At 34.1% G+C, this 21,828-nt stretch overlaps 1 protein-coding gene across 1 annotated transcript in view; it reads left to right on the top strand.

Moving 5' to 3' along the window:
• Positions 1 to 7,782: 7,782 nt before the first annotated feature.
• Positions 7,783 to 21,828, top strand: part of LOC123690753 (T-box transcription factor TBX20-like) — a 64,345-nt gene continuing 50,299 nt past the window's right edge. Inside the window, exons 1-3 of the mRNA XM_045634856.1 lie at positions 7,783 to 8,074; positions 18,153 to 18,311; positions 21,416 to 21,581. Of these exons, the coding sequence (XP_045490812.1) occupies positions 7,873 to 8,074; positions 18,153 to 18,311; positions 21,416 to 21,581 (527 nt within the window). The 5' untranslated portion in view covers positions 7,783 to 7,872. The remainder of the gene's footprint in view (positions 8,075 to 18,152; positions 18,312 to 21,415; positions 21,582 to 21,828) is intronic.

Genomic DNA, 21,828 nt, shown 5'->3' with positions numbered 1-21,828 from the left:
AGCTGGCCAGCAATCCGACACCTCGACAGCGCGTGGAGCGCGGGCCCATCGGTTGTTTTTTCAGGGGACCTTTCACCGGCTGCGTGACCTCCGCCGTCAACGGCCGGTACAAAAAATCAGCTAAACACATTCGTAAAAGTAATCCATTAGGATTTATTCCGACCGCATCGGCCACCCACGTGGTGGTATAATTCTTCCTCAACGAGCTAACTTCATTATTGTGGAGATACAATAGTTAAGCGCACGATTTATACGTCCAACACGTTGACTTCTGTTTATAGCTCGCGGCGCGGGCGCGGGGCGCGGGCGGATTACGTGCGTCTGCGCACCGATTTATGGTCTTACCTCGATAAAAGCTTAAATACGTACAAATGGAAATTATTCAATGGCCAGGTATGAATGCTCTTGTATGAGAGCTACTGCGACGTAGGCTGCATGTGTGGTAGTCGATAATATTTTTTATTAACCGTAAATTGCTTTTTCGCAACGTCCAAAGTATAAAATAATTTAAGTGAGTAGGTACACTTTGCGTATATAATAAATTAACTTCATCATAAGAACATTATTGATATTTTTACGACGCATTTTGAAACAATTGGCAAGAACCCGAGTTATAAACCTATAGGAATTCATGTAGCATGGTGGGTGGCTGTTACCTAGATGTAAGCGATCGAACTTGGGCTCAGATTGCGCACAAATGTACATAAATAATGGGTTTATCCACGCAACAATGCCACTAGAACACCCATATTACCCTGCTTTACTATAATGAGGTATTATCGACTGTTTCTCCAAGTTTAATAGGCCATGTCGTGAGACGACAGGAATTTACACGAACGATCAATTGAGGTTGAATTTTTGTAGCAGGAGTTAAGCCTTTATTATGAATGAAAATAAATTCATATAAAATAATTTATACGTTAAGCGCAGACAACATTACTTAACTGCGACTTATACCAGAAGGCATTACCATATTCAATACAAATATTTGAGTTCTCGATTAAATTCCTGCTTAGATATACTATTTTGAATACGGAACAAACATTCTTGAAGTTCTCGAAAACACTTTAAATTCGTGTAAGTATAAATAGAATATATTTTAGGTACAGTATTGATGGCAAGGAGGCAGGCGTCAAGGGCAAAGGGCGCACTCTATTTCGGTAGGGAACGGAACGGAAAGTAAGCTGAAACTAATCCGCCGCGCGGGTGGCCGCAACCCGACACCGAACATTACATTTGTCATGTATAATGCGCGCGATTTCTTGCTCCTCACCTCGCGCCTTTTTATGTTTCACTTATTCTTTATTCAAATATTCAACGGCATGATATATTTTTTTTCGCGACAGTTTATGGCCGCAGTGTATACAGCCTGTGATATTACTCACAATATGAGTTATGCTTTATGTTCGAGTCGTTCTGTCTTTTCTATGAGTTATGACTGATAATAATGTTTTAAATTTTTTAAGGTTAGGTTCTTTAGAATACTTCATTTGAAAGTACTGGTACAGTACTGGTTCCTACATATGTATTATGGTACATACGGTACATATGTATTATGTACCTGCTTTTCTTAAACACCAGCGAGAAAATTATGAATGCAGGTGCCAGGTACAGCTACAGGTAGCCAGTATCTAGTAGAATTACGTTTAAAGCAGATATTTTAAAAAATATTAGGTAGGTAGTTACTTTTCTATAAAAACGTGCCTATTACTCACATTCCATGCATTGGTTATCACAAAATAAGTTAATAATCGATTAGCTGTAGAAACAAAACGCATAAGTTCATTTCACGCCTAAAATGTGACCAATGTGTCGTTGATTGCATTAGGTACTCGTGTTTTGAGCAAAAACTTCCCGCTTTCTATTGCATAATGACCAAAATGGCGTCCTGTGTGGCCCTCACCACGTGTGTTCCAAACAAATATTTGGTTGCGATTTGTAAGGCCCATTGACGTTTTGACGTTTTGAAAAAGCGGGCGCCGAGCTTGTTACATTCCAAGAGTTAGGGAACTAGATGTGTACATTTTTAGATTTTGTGTCAGTCAATTCGCACTTTATTAGCATTTTTTGTTGGTAGGTATATTTCTGTGCTTCTCGATTGGCTTTATTGACATATTATAGCCCTAAATAACTCATATCTGTAGCCTGTAGGATTGTAACTAACTAGGTACTTAGGTAAAGTAAATCAATAACGCATCTAGCGGAAATTTTGCTCTTTATAACTCAGGTAGAGCTATAAAGAGCAATTATTAGGAATTTTGGATACATTATTTTAAAGCCTTGATACTACAACAATGATCGCAGGGGTATTATAAGAATGTTTCTAATGAAAATAGAATTATGTAACTAAACCGTATCTATGAAATAAATAGAAATAGATAAATAATTCACTTATTATTGGATGTGTCTCATCCAGTTCCATACATCCACAGACGAAACTCTTTGGCCGAGTTCGTTCAAAACGATAGCACAATACGCCGCATTGTGCGACTGCAATGACACCCATTCTTATGCTATTTCCGATATTTTATGCGCTTGTTGATTTTACGAAAGAATTATGAGTTCCGGAATCTTACATGATGTTTTGACTGATTCAATGGGATTAGGTTTTGAAAGGAATCGGCGGAACGTTTGATACAATACAAATATTAAAAGAAACTGGTTTTATATAAGCGTCGAAGTGTTGGTTTGTTACACGCTCTTTCAGCTGACTAACGGTAGAGTGAAAAAATTAACATAAAATCAAGGATAGGTGTGTATATACACCACTATTTTTAAATCAGTACAAAAACTTTAAGGACATGTTAGCGAATACTTTATTATCGTGATCATGATGTTAGAATTACATAATATCGATAGATAGCAAAGATATAATCATTTGTTTATTTAAGAAAGTCTCACTAAAATCATAGACACATTGCAGAGTTCATTCACTTATTCATTGATAGTATTACCTAACCTTGGGCAATAAAATGAAACAAGAGATGTAGTTACTAACTTTATTTATTTTAATTTCCTAAATTCAAATCTCCCCTTCATACTTCATCCGGGCTTAGGACCGGAATAATTACTTTTTCACAATAAATTAAATAGGTAGGTACCTACGTAGGTATGCAATTACAAAATAAACAATATCAAAATCGAATTTTGACGTATAAATTAAGAAGTTAGAATCAGCTGTTTTTTACAATACCTAATCTGTATTGAACGAAAAAACGATTTTGGCGTGTTTAAGAAGTTAGAACCAGCTGTTTTTTACAATACCTACTCTGTATTGAAAGAAAAAACGATTTTGGCGTGTTTAAGAAATTAGAATCAGCTGTTTTTACAATACCTAATCTGTATTGAAAGAAAAAACGATTTTGGCGTGTGAAGTTAGAATCAGCTGGTATTTACAATTATCTTAACTAACCTTACAAGTATTTCAATAATAAAATTGTCCTTCAAAATGTCCACCACCGTTATCAATACACAGACGTGCACGTTTTATTAAATTGTTTTTTAACGAGAGAAGTAAGTAGGTATGTTTTTTTGTCTTTTCACTTCATCCAATATGCGCTGTTTTAATTATTGTTCGACACTAACCGGCTCACTTTTGTTCACTTAATTTCACTCCACAAAAAGAGGTCCAAGGGTGTGAGATCAGGTGAGCGAGGAGGCCAAGCAGCAGGCCCGCCTCGACCGATCCACTGACTTCCAAACTCCGCTGTGAGAAATTCATGAACCGCAGCGTTATTCGACATTCGTACTACGTCGAGGATCCTCTTAAAAATACGCTAGTACATTACACGTTAGCATTTTGTGACAACGCCTGCTGGTAAGCATTTACCACGACGGTTCGTACATTTGGCGATCGAGCGTTCGGGACTCGGGTACTATTATCTGTACATACGTACTGCTGCACTCGCATTTTCTCCACTCAAAAAGAACGCACGAAGCATAAGTACATAATCCCGTGATATGAATTGATATGATATTGTACCAGGAAAAACGTAAACAAACGCGACGAAAAAAAGCAAGTTTTCACTTCCGCTAACAATTAGGCACTGTTTGTCCGTTGTCGCAACGCGTTCGGCGTTGGGGTGCGAACTGCGAACTGCAAACTGCGACGCGGGCGCAGGCCTCAGAGGGAAAGGGGGTGGCGGGGTGAAGGATGGCGAGCTTCGACGCGAGTTTGCCGGAATTTATCAATGGAGCTGTCCAGCGGACCTATTCGAAATCGTACGCTAGAAAATTACAACACAATACCTAGTGTGGGTCATTGACTAAGAATAGGTTTAACAATTTTTACATATTTATGTGGACAATTTTGGGACATTTCTGTTTGTTAGTGTTTTTAATTATTTCTTACACAAATATGATTGGTTAAAGGTACTTAACACCCTGTAAAATTTTATGTACTGATTAAAAAATAGTGGTGTATATTGAAATCAATAAAATAGCCTATATAGACTCTACATTTATTTTTATGGTAGGTACCTATATCTAGGAGATTTAGGTACAAAAAAGATATCAGGTATTACCTAATACCTAAGCCTAATACCTACCTACCTACCTACCAATTTATCTACTTAGGTTCAAACTTAAATTAATGCATTTGAAGTTAAGTATTAAAAGCGGATCTTATAACTTTTATAAAATGTGTTGTAAGTATCTAGAAATATCTATTAACACAAATTTAAAAGAAAGAAACTTTAACATTCCCTTGAAACAAGACTACTTACCTACATGCTTATTTCAGAAGTGCACGGAAGATTATCTACACATCAAAGATAATGCGACATAATGTATGAGAGTGTACCTACATTTATTACAAATAATATTCAAGTAGGCACAGGATTGTTACAGACATACCTACACACATTTCGCCAAATTGAAAAACATCTGAAAGCGCCTGAATGTCCCCTAATACCTCACCGGGAAGGTCGTTTACATTCAAAAGGCTATAATTTTTCATATCTTTACCTACAAATGAATATGTTTTGATATGTTTTTGTCAATAAAAACAACAGTTTCGTTATGAGAAATATGATTTTGTGTTTAGTAATTGCTGGCTTTAAGTTGGCTAATCATTTAAATGGACATTGCTAAGTTGTTAGGAATATGGGGAATTTTATATGAAGCATAGTATAATATTTATGTCTGCTAGGTATTTTGTAAGTGTTAAATTATAGACAAATTTTGCCATTTCTATATTATTAAGTAGGTACTACTGGATATTATATTTTACTGACTAACTTATATTTTATTTATATTTAAAATAATAGGTAGGTAAGTGAGTAGGTACCTAGGTCTAGGTACTAGGCGCTAATTCTTTTTACCTATAGGTATTTGAGTTTTTAAGTAGGTAAGGTAACAGTACCATTCATGGTCAGCGTTCCAATTTTGGTCGATTTTGAAAAAAAGCGGCGAAATAAGAAATCTTAATGCTGTTGGAAAAATGGAAACACATAATTATAAACTATAGACAATCTGCTTGTCAAAAAATGACGTTTCTCAATATGAAACTTCACATTCGCAATATGGCGAGCCGTTAAACAGGATGCAGTGGTGAAATTGTAAATTACGTGTTATTTTTGTTAAGGTTGGTGAGTATTTCTGCTCGTTTTATTATAATAAAATAAGGGTTTTTGAGATATAGGATTGCTGTGATACTTAAGGTAACATACCTGTCAGACAAATGATACGAAAAAATGCACATATTTCTATCCTGGAAACTGCGTAAACTGCGCTGACCATTACTGGAACGTCCAATAATCATATTTCCAATGATGGTCAAATTGACCACGACTGGTGTAATAAGGTTTTTTGCTTTTTTGATCAAATTTAGAATATTTGTCCGCAGAAATAAGGTTTAATTACATCGTTATTTCGTTTGTAAATAACGGTCCAGTAATGGTCAATAGTTACCATTATTGGGGTGACCATGACTGGATGTTGAATTACAAACCGTTATGTTTATATTTTATAGGAGTAGGAGCGTGCTTTTTTATTGAACTATTTATCCTTATTTTTGCCAAATTTATCAATTAGGAATAAGAATTGATGTGGTTTCGTTGTTTCATAAGACAACAATGGCACCAAAGAAAGACTACACGCCCCATCAAATGGGCCTTGCGAATTGCGATGGAAGCTGTCAGAAAAGGATATAGTTATTCAGCAGCAGCTCAGAAATATGGTGTACCGAGAATGACTTTAAGGAACAAAGTCACGGGAAAGAGTCCTGCTGTCTGTCATATGGGTTCTCCTATAATTCTTTCTACGAATGTGGAAGTCATATTGAAAGAGTGGTTGTTTGCAATGGCAGAGCGACATTGCCCGCTAGGAAAGGAACAACTATTAAAATCAGTTCAACTTATTATAAAATCTGCTAATAAGAATATTACAAATGACAGACCCGGAAGGAAATAGTTCGATTTATTTTTAAGCAGACATCCATAAAACAAATCTCTTGTTTAAAAACAAATCTCTTGTTTCTTTTATCATGAATAACACACATTATTGATAAGCCTAGTGACCATAATTGATGCTGGCCATAATAGGAGCAGACCATAAATGGTGGGTCAACATTGGGTTTTTGGCTGTCCATCATTGGTACTGTCTACATCAACTTTTCAAATTAATTTTTTGACTTTGCTATTAAAGACAAGACCTATTTATAAGCTTTCGTGTTTATAGGAATCCTGCCTTAATCAATATCAACAGTTTTGAAACATACATGGTTTTAATCAGATAATTATAAGTATTTCGGAAAATAAAATTTAACAACATTAAAGTGACCATGACTGGTGCGTTTACCGTATTTGGGTATGAAGGTTACCTACGTAGGTATCACAATAAATTTTCTGAAATAGAGAACCAGTAAATTTAAATTAACCTGACCTACTTAATCTTAAAAAAAAAGGAGAAAATTGCTTTTTTCTATCGCCTAATCGCATAGGTATCTACCTATGTACTAGGTGATGAGGCGTCTTAGAAAAATAATAGCCTATTAACCTAGTTCTGTTGTCTGTGATAGACTTGTTTCTGTTCCTCTGTAAAAAAAAATAAAAACATTTTTTTTTTATAAAATTTAATATTTTTACTTAGAATACCTAGTTAGTAGACCTACCTATTTCATTGCAATTTGCAAATATAAGTACCTTATTAGTAGATTTGTATTCCTATACTATTAATGTAACGGTAAATATAAATAATAAGAAAATTAGAAAGTCGAAAAATAAATATGGAAACTCTATGTAGAGAGTTCTATTTGAGTCGTATCGTAGAGTGTCGGCTTAACGTAATGTTTTAAGAAAACCTCTATAAAAGAGGGCGTCTCTCTCTAGCGCGCGTAAAACGCGACAATTTCATTGCGCGCCATCTCTCTCTACACTGTATGTTTACATTAATGGGCGGCGCAGAAACTTGTTATTATGATTGCGCCCGCGTTCTATTTTACCGTGTTTCTATGTTTTTCTATTATAATAAACAGTTTAATTATAATTTCGCGATAAAAAGTGTTCTTGTACGTAAAAATAACGTAAATGTCGCAATTTTACTGATATATAATCGAACAAGTTAACTGTAATTCGAATGTTATAGGCATGACGAATGAAAAGCTAACGATGAATTGTGACAGTCGGTAAGTGATATGGAATACAAATTAAATAATAATGTGATATTGTTATGAGTGGGTCGAGGGGTGCCGCGCGGGTAGCGAGTGGCTGATGGGGAGGCGGCAACGCCCCCCGCCCCGCCCCGCACGTGGCGCCTCTCCCGCGCGTCAGTCCGTGCTCGGCCTCCGTTCTGTTCGCTCTCGTGTGCACAGCAAAGCATAGACAATCGGCAATCGCGTTCTAGTGCCCGTAATGTGTTCGACTGTCGTGCGGTATGGTTGAGGATGTGTCGGACGGTCCGGTGAGGTACTGTGGAACTGAGGTGTTGATGGATGTGGACGGGTGGTCCGGCTCCAGGATGGTGGCGGAGGAGAGCAAGACCCGCGCGACGGACTTCTCGATAGCCGCCATCATGGCCCGCAGCGCGGAGCAGCCGCGCAGCCCTGTTGCCGTCGCGCGATCGCCAACCTTCATCGGTGAGATAGGCCTAACTGAAAAATTATATTATCCTTTATCTTTTGTATGATATTAAAATCCACTGTGACATATTTTAAGAAGACTAGAATTTTAAATAAGAAAAACACGAGCTTTTCAACTTTTTCCAGAGCTTTAAGGAATACCTATTTTTTGTATATTGCATTTTCGGAATATTCATCGCCAAGTTATTTAAATTTAAATAAAAAAATTAATATCAAAGATAAAAATGTTTATTAAAATATAACTGGGATACCTACCAAAAAAGACAACATGACTAAATAAGTAATGTTTAGAGACTTTTATTAGGTATTTTGATATGACCAGATAAACATTTTATGCAAAACCGTCGGCCGCGGTGGTGAAACTACCTAAGGTAGGTAGGTAGTTTTATTTCCTAGAAGTGTGTGCTATATCGTACCTAGTTAAATTATTTACTTATACCTATGTACCTTTTATGTCTAATTTGTAAATAATCCTAACTCGGAAGGATACTTTAGGTACCTATATTATAAATTGGATACCTACTTATGCAATTAAAAGAGATTTTTCTTTACATTTTTACAATATAACTGGTAAGTGGTAATAGGTAATACCTAGGTATCTATAGGTAAACCCTTTTCGTATGTTTATTAAAAATACATTAATAAGCTTCTTGCACACTTCTTGCACAAAACTCTACATTTTTCATAAAACATAGGTACCTAGTTTCTTATTTAAAATAGGTATGACACAAAGAAGTATTTATTTGCTATTGTTCAAATCTATTACCTACTTAATTAAAATAATATTGATTAGGTAGTTAGTTAGATAACATCAGAGTTTAAAAATAGTTTTCACATTTGTTACCTAGTAATTTTAACTCTATTATCTAGGAAGATATTTATGGATGGGTACCTAGGTATTTATTTATTGTTTATTTTGCGCAAATTCAACATCAATATTGTCATATTAATGCTTTGTTGTGACATCGGTATCAAAGCATGAAAAAATTTGGTACCTATGCTTTTTATTAGGTATTTAAAATACCTACCTATTGAATGCCTTAATTGATTCAATAAATTCTAATATGTAGGTAGGTAGGTAGTAGCCAAACTATATAGGTTGGTACCTACCAATACCTACCTTATCCCGGATTTCCACATGAAATAGGTAGGTACCTACCTAATTAATAGATCCTATTTTTGAAAAACATTATCTAGTCACTTAAAATAGGTAGAATGAGTTTTAATTAACTACTCAGTAGGTACCTATCCATTTATGCTTTGTTTACGCCTACCATCTGCTACCTGATAATATAGTGTCTAAAATTGGAAACTATATCCTATAGGTAAGGTACTATGAAACGTTTTGTGTCATAAATCAATGACATTCTTGTAAGAATGTGTAAAAATAGATAAGCTAACTATAAAACACGTAGGAAACAAAAAATAGAGGATTGAAAACCTAAAAATAGCTATTGTTATAAAAAAGCACCTTTTGAAAGCTTCTTTATTTTTTAAATACCTTAGATTCATTGAGCCAGTCATAGATATCATAAATAGTTTTCGAACTTTCATATCAAAATATGAGTGGTGTGAGTGATGCTTTGGTATGGGTAATTACAATAATTAAATAAAGGTATAAGTAACTTTATTACTCAACCTTACGATCATACAATAAACTAACCATTGTCCCGTACTAGATTATAATCTGTTTTATTGTAATTTTACTAGATACTAGGTATTTTATAAGGTGCCTTTTGCAAATAATTGTCAATTGTTTTTTGCAAGAAATCGGTGACTCTTGGTATAAAAAATTGGAAATATGGGGGTGGTCTGATTACCTAACTGTTAGTACTGTGTAGGTTCTGGACATGAAATATCATCATAACAATCAAAATAAAAATAAAAAATGTTCGTCACGATAAGTATTAAGTAGGTAGGTAATATACCTAGCTTACTCCCTCGCTCCGTGGTTATTGCCTATGAAAAAAAAATTAAAAAAAAAAATTTGCATTCCTATGATGGCTTTAATCTATACATATAATAAAATCGTAGGAAAGTCAAAACTGTACATTGAATATTTTTTTAAAAGAATACTTGGGCCGTGATCTATAATCGATATAGAAGCCAAAAACATAGTTTTTAGAATTTTTGTCTGTTTGTCTGTTTGTCTGTTTGTCTGTTTGTCTGTATGTTTGTCTGGGCTAATCTCGAAAAGTACTGCATAGATTGACTTCAAATTTTGCATGAATATTACTAACAGGTCGGGTGAGGCTATAGGCTACATATTATCAAGCTATCACCTACGGGGGAGGAGCTGTGAACCTTTATTTTTCTTACATATTCCGTGTACTACGACAGCGTACAATCTAAAGACTCATGTTTAAATGTTGTTTTTGAGTAAGCCATGCTATTATCTACCTTTACACTATAAAAACTACGTCATTTATGTTATTTTGGCAGAGAAACAGTTAAATGAATCTTAGCAGTATAAAGACAAATTTGAAACAGCGCCATCTATAGCCAGTGTTATAAAAATCAAACACACATTAACTATTGGAAATTAATAATTAAATGACGCATATATAAATGTTGTTTGACAATATCTAGATTGAAACTATAAAAATTATGCCATTTAAGTAACTTGGGAAGAGAAACATAGTTTAAAGAATGTAAGTTGTATAATGTTAATTTTGTGACAGCGCCATCTATGAGATTTCGTAAAAATCAAATCAATTTACATGTTAACACTACTGAATACACTGTTGAAAATTAATAATTTAAATATAATCATGTTATTTATTTAACTCTTTAACCCATATCTTCCCTTCCCTATAAGGTATATTTCGTGTAAATAATAAATATACTACATTTTTTTAAAGTGAGGGTAGATGTTTATTATTTTAAGTAAAACTAGACACCATTATCTACAGTAATTAATCTAATATTGATTGTGTTCATTAGTTACAATTTTAAAAATCTTCGTGTTTTATAAATTTACTCGCTTACCGCCCGCGGCTTCGCCCGCTTTGTCTAAAACCTAATAAATTATATACTAAAACCTTGCTCTTGAATTAGTCTATCTATTTAAAAAACCGCATCAAAATCCGTTGCGTAGTTTTAAAGATTTAAGCATACAAAGGAACATAGGGACAGAGAAATCGACTTTTGACTATTGAATGCCATAAAACCAAAAATATCAAATGCAATCTTAGTGTTTTGTGAATTTTCACCGTCATGCGTTCCCACTAAAGGTAAGTTGTTACATGATACAGGTATTTATTTTTTTATAATGATAGCAATTCATGTGTTTTGTTGGTATTATTCTTTTATATATGACTTTTACAAGATTTTGAGGTGCATTGGGAACAGTAGTTTTTGATAAAATTTTATTTGTAAGTAGCTTTTTTTATAGATTTACAGTTAACTTTTGATTTTTTTATTTACAGATTCAATGCTCATAAAATTATATCGCCTTTGGAAGACGATTTCTGCTGACAATTTTACAACACCACTTGAAAATTGATGATTTGATGATAAAGATAGTGGCAGCGAGGATTAAGTGGAAATTAGTAATCATCCGCTTCGTTAATTTTTGACTGAAGTTAATGTCCAACGTCCAATGGTTCAATCATTGATCAATATCAATAATAGTGTTAATCATAATGGTTCAATCATTGGAAGTATCTCGGGAAATTTTGGAGGATATTTTTCAGGAAGGAGAGGAGGGGCAGCCAGTCACATATCAAACTACTACGTTTTAGTACCGAAAAAATGTTATTGCCAAATGAAACGTAAATTTTGCACTCACAACTGTACAAGTAATGTTTTTATTTTGACTTTGCGGTTATCTGATTATAATATTTATCGTTATGGCTATCGAGGTACCGACCGTACTGGGATCAGAGTACATGATATACAGTTCATCATCCAGGATTGCTAAGAGCATTTACACACTGAAAAAGATGTTTTCTTTGAATCGTAGTTGCTTCATTTATTTATTTTTAATCATTTTACATAACTAATATGTTTTATATTTTATAAATATATCATTTTCATTATTTATAAATAAAATGGATCCAACATAACTTTGTTGTGTATCATTTCTCTATTAATAACCCATAGGCATATTTTCCGAGCGCCCCATTTAAGTTGCGGTCCTGAAATTATAAAAAATTTATGTATACTTTTGCCAAATATGTATAAGCTCATTGCTCAAGCTCATTTTTACATAAAAATAACAAAAACTAAACTACTAAATAAAATAAATTATGTAAAGATTTTATAAGAAAACACAGTATATTTATTAGGAGACAGTGATCTCTTCCAGGCAAAAGATATTCATCAGCTCAATAAAATTGAATAGTATGTTGTTAGTTATTCTTTAGATTCACAATTGTAATGAGCATTTCCGCATGCAAGTTATTTCAAGTAGTATAGTAGTTTAGATATATCATAGTTTTGACACATTAAAGTTCCAACAAAACCCTCAAATTTTTGAGCAGAGTTGAGCAAGATAATTTGAAAAATGTGCCGTGTTAAGTATTATAGAAAAGGTTAGTTCGTTGGTAATTATTATTTCTTCTTCATTTACATGTTGTTAGTAAAAATAAACTTTGACTAACAGTCAAAGTATATTTTAACTAATACTACTTAATACTATTATACTTATGTTCAGTATTTATCTGTATTATTATTGCTTGGTAATTAATATATTTTCATGTCGTATACTTAATTATAAACATAAGTTTGATGTGTTATTAGCTGGATTTATTGAAGTGAAAACTTTTTTAGCGGCGTTGGGTATAAAATCTTAAACTCGCGTCAGGACACGTGACCATCGAAAAAGCGTGACGGATGTTAGTTTTTTTAGCCCTTATTCCATGCGTAAGACAGATACCTACCATTCCAAAATATCAAACATGCTGAACGTTAATAATCAAGTTTTCACTTCTGCCGGCACTCCCGGAGTGCAACCCGTCTTTTTTTTTACACACTCACAGACTTATAATATTTTATGTTAAAATAGTGTTAATCATATTAATATTTTTTCACAATTAAAAATATTTCCTTTTTTCTGATGGTGATGTTATGAGGACCATATTCGGTCCTCATATCATTAAAAATCTGTGCGAAAACTATAAACACTTGTGAGGCCCTCACGGCAGTCACGGATGAATTCTACACATACCCGTGGCCCTGTCGTTGATGCGGCTCGACGGAACACAGTGGGGTTTTGGTCGGTAGGAATCCGACATAACCCACGGCCTCTTCCCCGGAGGCCGTGGGTATCTATGCAAGATTTCCCCACTAAAAAAAAAAGGCCCTCACGGCAGATCGGGGCGGTCTGACGCGAAGTGGGGACAGCGTTGTCACTGTATCGCTTTTGCCACGCTTTTCAACAGACTTATTCGATAGTTCAGTTTTGTGTTAAGACCGCTGTGACAACCAACCCGTGAGACAAACAAACCCGGTTTCCCCTATTATCCCGTTAGACCGAAACCCTCACTGAGAGGGAATTACGTCTCACTACTGATCACGACAGTCATATTTTATCTCGAGAATCTGAAACTTTACTCAATATGAAGACCGTTTGACAAATGATAGGGTGTATCATAATATTATTCGATCTCTTGAAGATGAACATGAGCATAAGCAATGACTAGAGTAGGGACGCGAATATTACAATTATTTGAGACAAGAACGATTAATATTTGTTTAATGAAAGATTAAGAATTGAAATTATTCAGTCTCTGAAAACGGACGAATAGCGAGATATGGCCCGTCTTACTGCAGACGATTTCGTCATAGTCTTGATGACTTAGAGGTAAACAATCTACGAATTCGGTGGTGTGGTCCGACAAATATAAAAGTGGGTTTGCTTATAACCTCACAATTTATTACAGATCATCTTCTGTATATGCGATATTAACGTAGTATGTTCTTTGCATGCTTTACATGCTTTAAAGTGGAGTAAGGAGACGGCTTTCGTTTGAAGATACACCGGAACCTTTGAAATCACTACTTTTAGAGGAACATACTGTGCAATCTAAACTGTTATTAGACAATATTCGCTCTTATAGTAGTGCGTTTCAAATGATCCTTTGGTGCTCAATAATTATCAGAAGGTCCTTTCATGCTTACTTTTAAGATACAAGGTCAAGTTTACCATTTGATAGGATCCCTTTTGCCTGAAGGCCAACCTAAGTTTGTTTAAATATATTTTGTATTCGACTACAACGAATAGTGGAATACAAGAAATCAATATTTCTCAAATTTAAAACTGAACTCATTTCACAATTATTTTAGAACAGGTTAATTCGTATGTATGCAGTTTTAAATCGACATTAGAAGCTTTTCCTCAAGATGGTGATATCGGCACTCAGGAACTCCCTGGACGTGTTATAACGCCCAGGCCACAGTATTACAATTTTTCCTACAGTAGAGCAACGAATGTATTTTCGCATAGCAACGGAGGGGAACTCGCGGGGGGTCAAGTGACGCGGGCCACGTACCACAAACATGCTTAGTTTGTGGTACCGAGCGCGAAAGAAAGTCATCGTGTTTTTAGTAAAGTTACTATGTATACTGACGTAATTTAATACTTAGGTACATATTCTATAATGGTGCGCTCAAACTGTTAATCTACATTTAATTTAGATTATTATTTGAAATACTAAGTAATGTAGAATTTAAATCACATTCGTTCATGTTGTCTTTAGATTTACTTATCAGTGTTCAATTTTAATGTAGTTAAATTTTATAAGAGACAATAATTAAGAACATTCAAAAATAAAGTGTCACGTATTTTTTTTTAAACGACGAATGACGAAAAACGACGTAATCGCGGACGAAGTCGCGGGCAACAGCTAGTACCCAAATAAAACAAAGCTAGCAGCTCTGTTAAGTGTCAATAACAATGAAAGTAACACTTTTATTTGTCAATAAAACGGCAACATATAACAAAAGTGGTGAACTAATTGGCGCTGCGCGTACGCAGGCGCGGGCGTCGTGTTGCGGGTCACTTCGTTATTTGGGATTAATTGTGCGGAACCGCGTACACGATACCTCTATAGTCTATACCCACATTTTTCGACATCAAATTAGGATATAAAAAACCGTCCGAATTTATTGCTGTAGTTCTTTTTATTATGGCCTAATTAAGGTAAGCTATGTTATGGGCATTATAATTATACGCCATAACAATACATTTCCATTTTGACTTCTTAATCATAATCACTTTTTTTGTAACATTCTGCAATGAATTTCTTTAGTTTGAGAATAAATATAAATCGGCATTATTCACCTTGTAAGAACGTTTTGTTACTATAATATCATCCAATTACTTATTGAAAAGGCTCTACCGGAATACGGATTTTTTATAATATTTAATACAGTTTCTTCTTTCATAAACAACAACGTAAAGAAAGGCATCATGAGGTACACTGGTAGGTAACAAAATGCAACATCAAATTACACCAAACAAAAATTATAAAGTAGGTAAAAGACATTGTAAAATAGATACCTACAATGGTAGACATAATATTACATTGTAAGTTTGTAATTATATTTGATAACTAACATTATGTGATTTGTTGTAATACTAAAATTACAGCATTTTAACATTTTTAGCCATTCCAGCTGAATAATATCTAAACTACGGCATGGTAATATTATATTTATGCGACGGTAAAAGGTCAACAGGGCTACAAAAATTTTATTTTTACGACCCGTACTGGTTTATGTACAATTATTAAATTATTTCTATCGTAAAACCTTTAGTAACAACATGATTTACAATCCCTAATGCAGCTACAATATGCTCTAACTAGCTAGCGGTTACTTGCGACTTATAATGTTATCGTAATATTGTATGTGATATTGCCTCATTTTTCTTACACACATTATACAGAACTTCTATAAAATTGCGACGTTTATTAAGAATGTATTAAATTTACGTGAAAACAACTCGTTATCTATGCTACAAATTCGCTTTAACTAACAATTAGGTGTCTGTTTCAACCGGGATAAAAAAAAACTGTTAATAGGTATACTTGCAGATTAGTAAATTTTATGTATAAATTTAATCAAAATCTCAATAAAATCAAACTTTTCTGGATCTTTCGTTACCTAAGTAGGGTCGACTCATCTAATTCTGTGACAAAACAGAATATGAAAAAAAAATCAGGTTTAACTTTATAAATTTTATTTTTATTTTTAATAGGAACATTAACCAGTCTTCTATTTAGCATATGAGCAAGTGTAATTTTAACACATATGAATTAACTCAGCGTAAAATGAGCTTAATCAAACCGCGATGACTTGTCTAATTCTGTGACAATCACTATAATTCGGTGATAGTACTTCTCTAATTCTGTTATAACCGAATTAAGCGAGTATTTATTATTTTTTAACACAAAAGTAACAAAAAAATAAAATTAATAAAAAATATAACATATTGAAACTAATAATTATGTATTTATTAATCAACGAGAAACTATCAAAAGAGGGGAACAATAAAAAACAATATTGGACTTCATAAATTGTTTGTGTGTAGTGTGTACGGACTCATTTTTGACTGCAGAATACTTTGAATTGCGGATGTCAGGGTTGTTTCATTATATTTTCTATCTTTATTTTTGTCTTCCTCCATGCTGTCTAAAATAAAAAAAAAGTAACTCACTTAATTATGTGATAAAAAAATAACGGACTTTTTTAAAATGCTTGAAAGCGATCCTACTTTTTTACCTGAGTAAAAAATAAATATTTTCTGACTTAAACAACTAACGTATACGTACTGAAGACAATTATTAATACACGAATTGAAAATAATAAAAGTTTGCTTGGTTAATTCGGTGACACTGTTTTGAGTTGCAATCTTGAGAATCGTTAACTTTTTGAACCCAGGAAATAAGGTATTATGCAAAAACAAATGAGAAATTAGTAAGGCCTTTGTCGGTATCATTAAATATATGTTTTTAACAATTAATTGTCAAAGTATCATGAACTTAAACTCATCTTTTCTATTTAAAATTAATTAAATAATGACAGCATAGTCGCACGCTACCGGTGAAACGTCAAACATGGCGGGCGCAATGACAAATCCCGTGATTGTTACTATTTCACTCGCACGATCTTAACAAAAATTTGCACACGAAAAGAAGCTTTATTATCCTACCATAGGGTTAATTTTAATGTATTGGATTTTACTCCTATAACGCTGTGTAAGAGTCCAAACGTTGTATCTCCGAATTAAGTGAGTCACACAATTAGGTGAGTTTACCCTATACCTAGAACAAAATTTTAAATGAATATTTGATTAAGGTAGAGATCACTTAAAATTATATAGATTTATTTTTATTTTAAATCTTAATATATATAAATCTCGTGTCACAATGTTTGTCCTCAATGGACTCCTAAACCACTAAACAGATTATAATAAAATTCGCACACCATGTGCAGTTCGATCCAACTTGAGAGATAGGATAGTTTAAACATGTAGGTACCACGGGCGAAGCCGGGGCGGACCACTAGTACTAATATAAAAATCAAGAGTCTATATCTTGAGTTTGTATAAAAATCAAGAGCAACAAACATTGCTTCCAAAATACAATCTTATAAGAACATTTTGTTGCAATAATTTATCTTATAAAATCTGTGACATACAGTTTTAAAATAGTGGAAAGGAAATATCTATAGGTACCTAGCCTATAGATTTTCGCTATAAACCAGCGAAAATATTAAATGTTCTTATAAGATTATATTTTGGGAGCAATGTATGCAATTTCTGTTATTTTTCCTGCGATTTATTCAATCGAGCAATGATCGAAACGCCGCGATTAATTATATTTAAGTATGTAGGTATATTATACCTATTGGTTTTTTTTTTATTGGTAATAGGGAAGCGCTTGACCACAATCTCGCCTGATGTTAAGCTGAGATGTGGTCTAAGATGGAACGCGCTTCCCTAGAAGGTACCTGTTCACTCTACGCTTGAAAAAACTTGGTTAAACTGTTGAAAGTCTTTTATTCCAAAATCTATACATAATACATATTCGCATAAAACCAATCTGTTTATACCTCAATTTGTAAACAGATCCTGTGTCCAGACAAAGTTCGCCAGCATCCATCAGCTCGGCTGCTTCAAGCCGGTCGCCAGTACCTGATGAGGACGTGGAGGTGGATGTGGAACAGTGCTCCGACGGTGAGAGGGACGCCTCTGACCATGCTATACCTTCCCCTGCACCGTCTTCAGGTGAATATAGTTATTATTATCATTATTATCTACTAGCTGCTATTCACCCGCGTGGCTGCGCTCCTGTTGGTCTTAGCGTGATGATATATATAGCCTATAGCCTTCCTCGATAAATGGGCTATCTAACACCGAAATAATTTTTCTAATCGGACCAGTAGTTCCCGAGCTTAGGGCGTTCAAACAAACAAACTCACTTTATAATATTATTAGAGATTATTTCCAGTGTGGGAAAGTGATGACGCCAGACAACCAATACCGCTCTAAGGCTGGTTGCAGAGCTTGACCGACCATCAGTGCGTACGTCAGTCGCGCTTGTCGTATGTATGGAAATTCATAAAACCGTTCATAGCTAGACCGACCATACGCACGCTTATTGTCATGCGTATAGTGTCATAGTCATACAATTGTTGATGCGTATCGTCAGGACCGACGGTACCTACGCACTGACGGTCGGTCAAGCTCTGCAAGACTGCAACCAGCCTGAGATCATAGTACGGGGATCTGTCATAGGTCTTCTTGTGTCTTGTACGTATGTGATTTGAGTAAATATGTTTATTGTTAATAAATATAAATAAGATAAAAGAGGCTGCGTTTGCGTAGAATAGGTACGACGTTCACTTTGGTCGTAGTGTCACAAATGAATATAATTATAGTTAGTTACTACGTAGCCTTCTTTGATCTTTGGGCTACTACTAATATCTACTACTCTAAAATGATTAATAAATTTGAAGAAGGTAGTCATTTCTGAGATTAACTTTCAGCCAAATAAATAAACTTTTCGTTTTAACAAATATTAATTATCAAAGTGTACATTTAATCTAACATTACATTAATCAAGGACAACTGACACTGTTTGCTGATTAGAAACACATATCTTTTTTCCACTTATAGGTAACAAGATCTGTTGCATAGAACCTGCCTAGGACAATCCATTAATAAAAAAAATGAAACCAAATTTGTACAGATTTTGTACCTATATGTACCTATGTCAAAAATAAATAAGTAGTATAGGTATCTAAGAGAAGATAACATACCGAATATAGAAAAGTAACTACAAATATTTTGAATGATTATTTAAGTGAAAACTTCTTTAGCGGCGTTGGGTATAAAATCTTAAACTCGCGTCAGGACACGTGGCCTGATCGAAAAAGCGGATTTTTTTTAGCCCTTATATTCCATGCGTAAGACGGATACCTTTCCAAAATATCAAACATGCTGAACGTTAATAATCAAGTTTTCACGTCTTCTGCCGGCACTCCCGGAGTGCAACCCGTCTTTTTTTTTTCTCGTACCTAGTTAATGTAGAGCCGTTTTGTAAATTGTATAAAATTCTTGGTTTTATCGCTTACACTGATATTACATTAGATTTACATATGTATCTTCGTTTATCTCTCTTAAATTCATAATATAATGCATTTGTCTGATTGATCACGTTAATAAATCTTCAATAACTTGGAAGATAATTTGCCAATTATAAACAACTTCATACATAAAAGAAAAGTAAACCGTAATCTTAAAACACACTAAAATTAAAGAAAGACCATTAAACAGCCCTTTTTACGAGACTAATGTGCAATTCATTTAAATTTATTCATTTACATTAATGTAATGAATTTTATCTGGATACAACAATCGTATCAGTTTTTATGGAAGCTTGTTCCGTTATTATAAAAATGCGGACTCCGTTTTTAAAACGTATAAAGTGCATGCTGTTAATTACACTTTTGACACACAATACCTCCAGTATTCACTCATTGTGACGCAAAAAGTAAATTGAAGTTGTGATTACAGCAACTGTTATTAACATAATAAAAAAATATTCTCACATTGTTTCTCACAAAGTTCGTAAGTACTCGGCGCCATTAGAGAATCGTCGGCAGTATGTGCTACTAATTTTGCTTATCTATTGCTCAATTGATTGCAAATGAGATGATTGTCAATTGTTTGTGCGTACCTATTTATTAGCCTGACTTTCTCAAAAACGAAATTTTACGAAACGAAATGAGTGCTATACTTGCAGGGCTTAGTAACGCACATGCGACCTCTCCTCGCCAAGAGAACATATCATTTTTGAAAGAAGCCAACAAAAATTAATTTAACAATTCACATATAAAAATACAATGTAGCGAGATATTTATCACCTTAACAAAACACAAGACTGTGCGAGTGAAAAATCTTTTGCAACAGGCGACGTAATAACACGGTAATAAGCTGCGTTCATTCGGAATGTTGCTGACTAGTTACTAACTGACGATATAAAACAAATACAAAGTAATATAAAAAACAACGCGTGTAAAAAGGCAAACAATAACAGGAGAACTATTAACATTGTTCTCTCTCCAACAGTTCAATTCTTGACACGATTGCATGCGTTATGGATATAAATCAAACCATTATACTGATAGATGGATTGTTTTGTGTCGGACTGAGTGACAACTTAACTTGCTTTCCCTGCGACACCGTTCAGAAAAATAACGTCATTATGTAATTAGTCATTATAAAGGAGATTGCAATTTATTATTTTTGCTACAACGTTGACTAATATGTACCCATATTTCTTCACGACACGGTTAGGTTTTTATACCTACATCATACATGTTTTATAATTTTGTTTAAACTACTGTAAACATTGCGTGATGTCGATATTAATAAATAGCTGGATAAAATATATACCTAGTATCCTGTATAAGTGAATGCGTAGAATCAAAGATTTTGTGTTCAAAATCGTCAAAATATTTGAATGCTGTTTTCAATATTCGGACGGTACCTATATTAATTAAAATAGTTAGTAGTGATGATTTAGTAATTAATAGACATGTTAATTCTATTCGGATGCAGGCTTGGAGGCAGGTAATAAAAAACAACAAATTAACGTCAAATTTTTAAATTAAAGACGGATTTGAATTGCGAATTTGTTCAATATTTATGTTGACGTTTGTACTTGTTATCGTCTGTATTACAATTATTTATACTTAACGAGTGCTATTTTGGTAACTCAATATCTACTACATTTTCAATCCATCGAACAAGTAAGACACTGATACTCATTGATATTGATTCAATTTACGTTGAACTGTTCCATTGAAAGTATTGTTCTTCAACAGAATTAGGTGAAAGGGATACTCCATCACCAGCTCGACCCTTGGCTCCACCAGTGACGTCATGTAACTGTGAAGAACTATTGTCTGTAGACTGCCAGCTTGAGACCAAGGAACTGTGGGACAAGTTTCACGACTTGGGCACAGAAATGATCATCACAAAGACCGGGAGGTAAGTCTGTAGTTTAAATTACCTTTGTGTTTCTCTCTTTGACAATGCATAGAAAAACTGATAAGGCTACGCCCATATTATTTGCCAAATAGTCAATTGCGTCTTTGCTGAAAATAAATCTTGCTATGTATCGCATGAGTAAAATTGAACATCGGTTCACTTAATCGTTTCTACACTACATTCACAAATATCATGTTTTAATTACTCTCGTAGAAAGCCAAACGACTTCTTAATTGTAAAATTAATG

This window comes from Colias croceus, chromosome 3 (assembly GCF_905220415.1).
Source record: "Colias croceus chromosome 3, ilColCroc2.1".
Taxonomy (NCBI): domain Eukaryota; kingdom Metazoa; phylum Arthropoda; class Insecta; order Lepidoptera; family Pieridae; genus Colias; species Colias croceus.
Note: the sequence above shows the minus strand (reverse complement) of the source record. Positions and strands in the feature narration are given on the sequence as shown.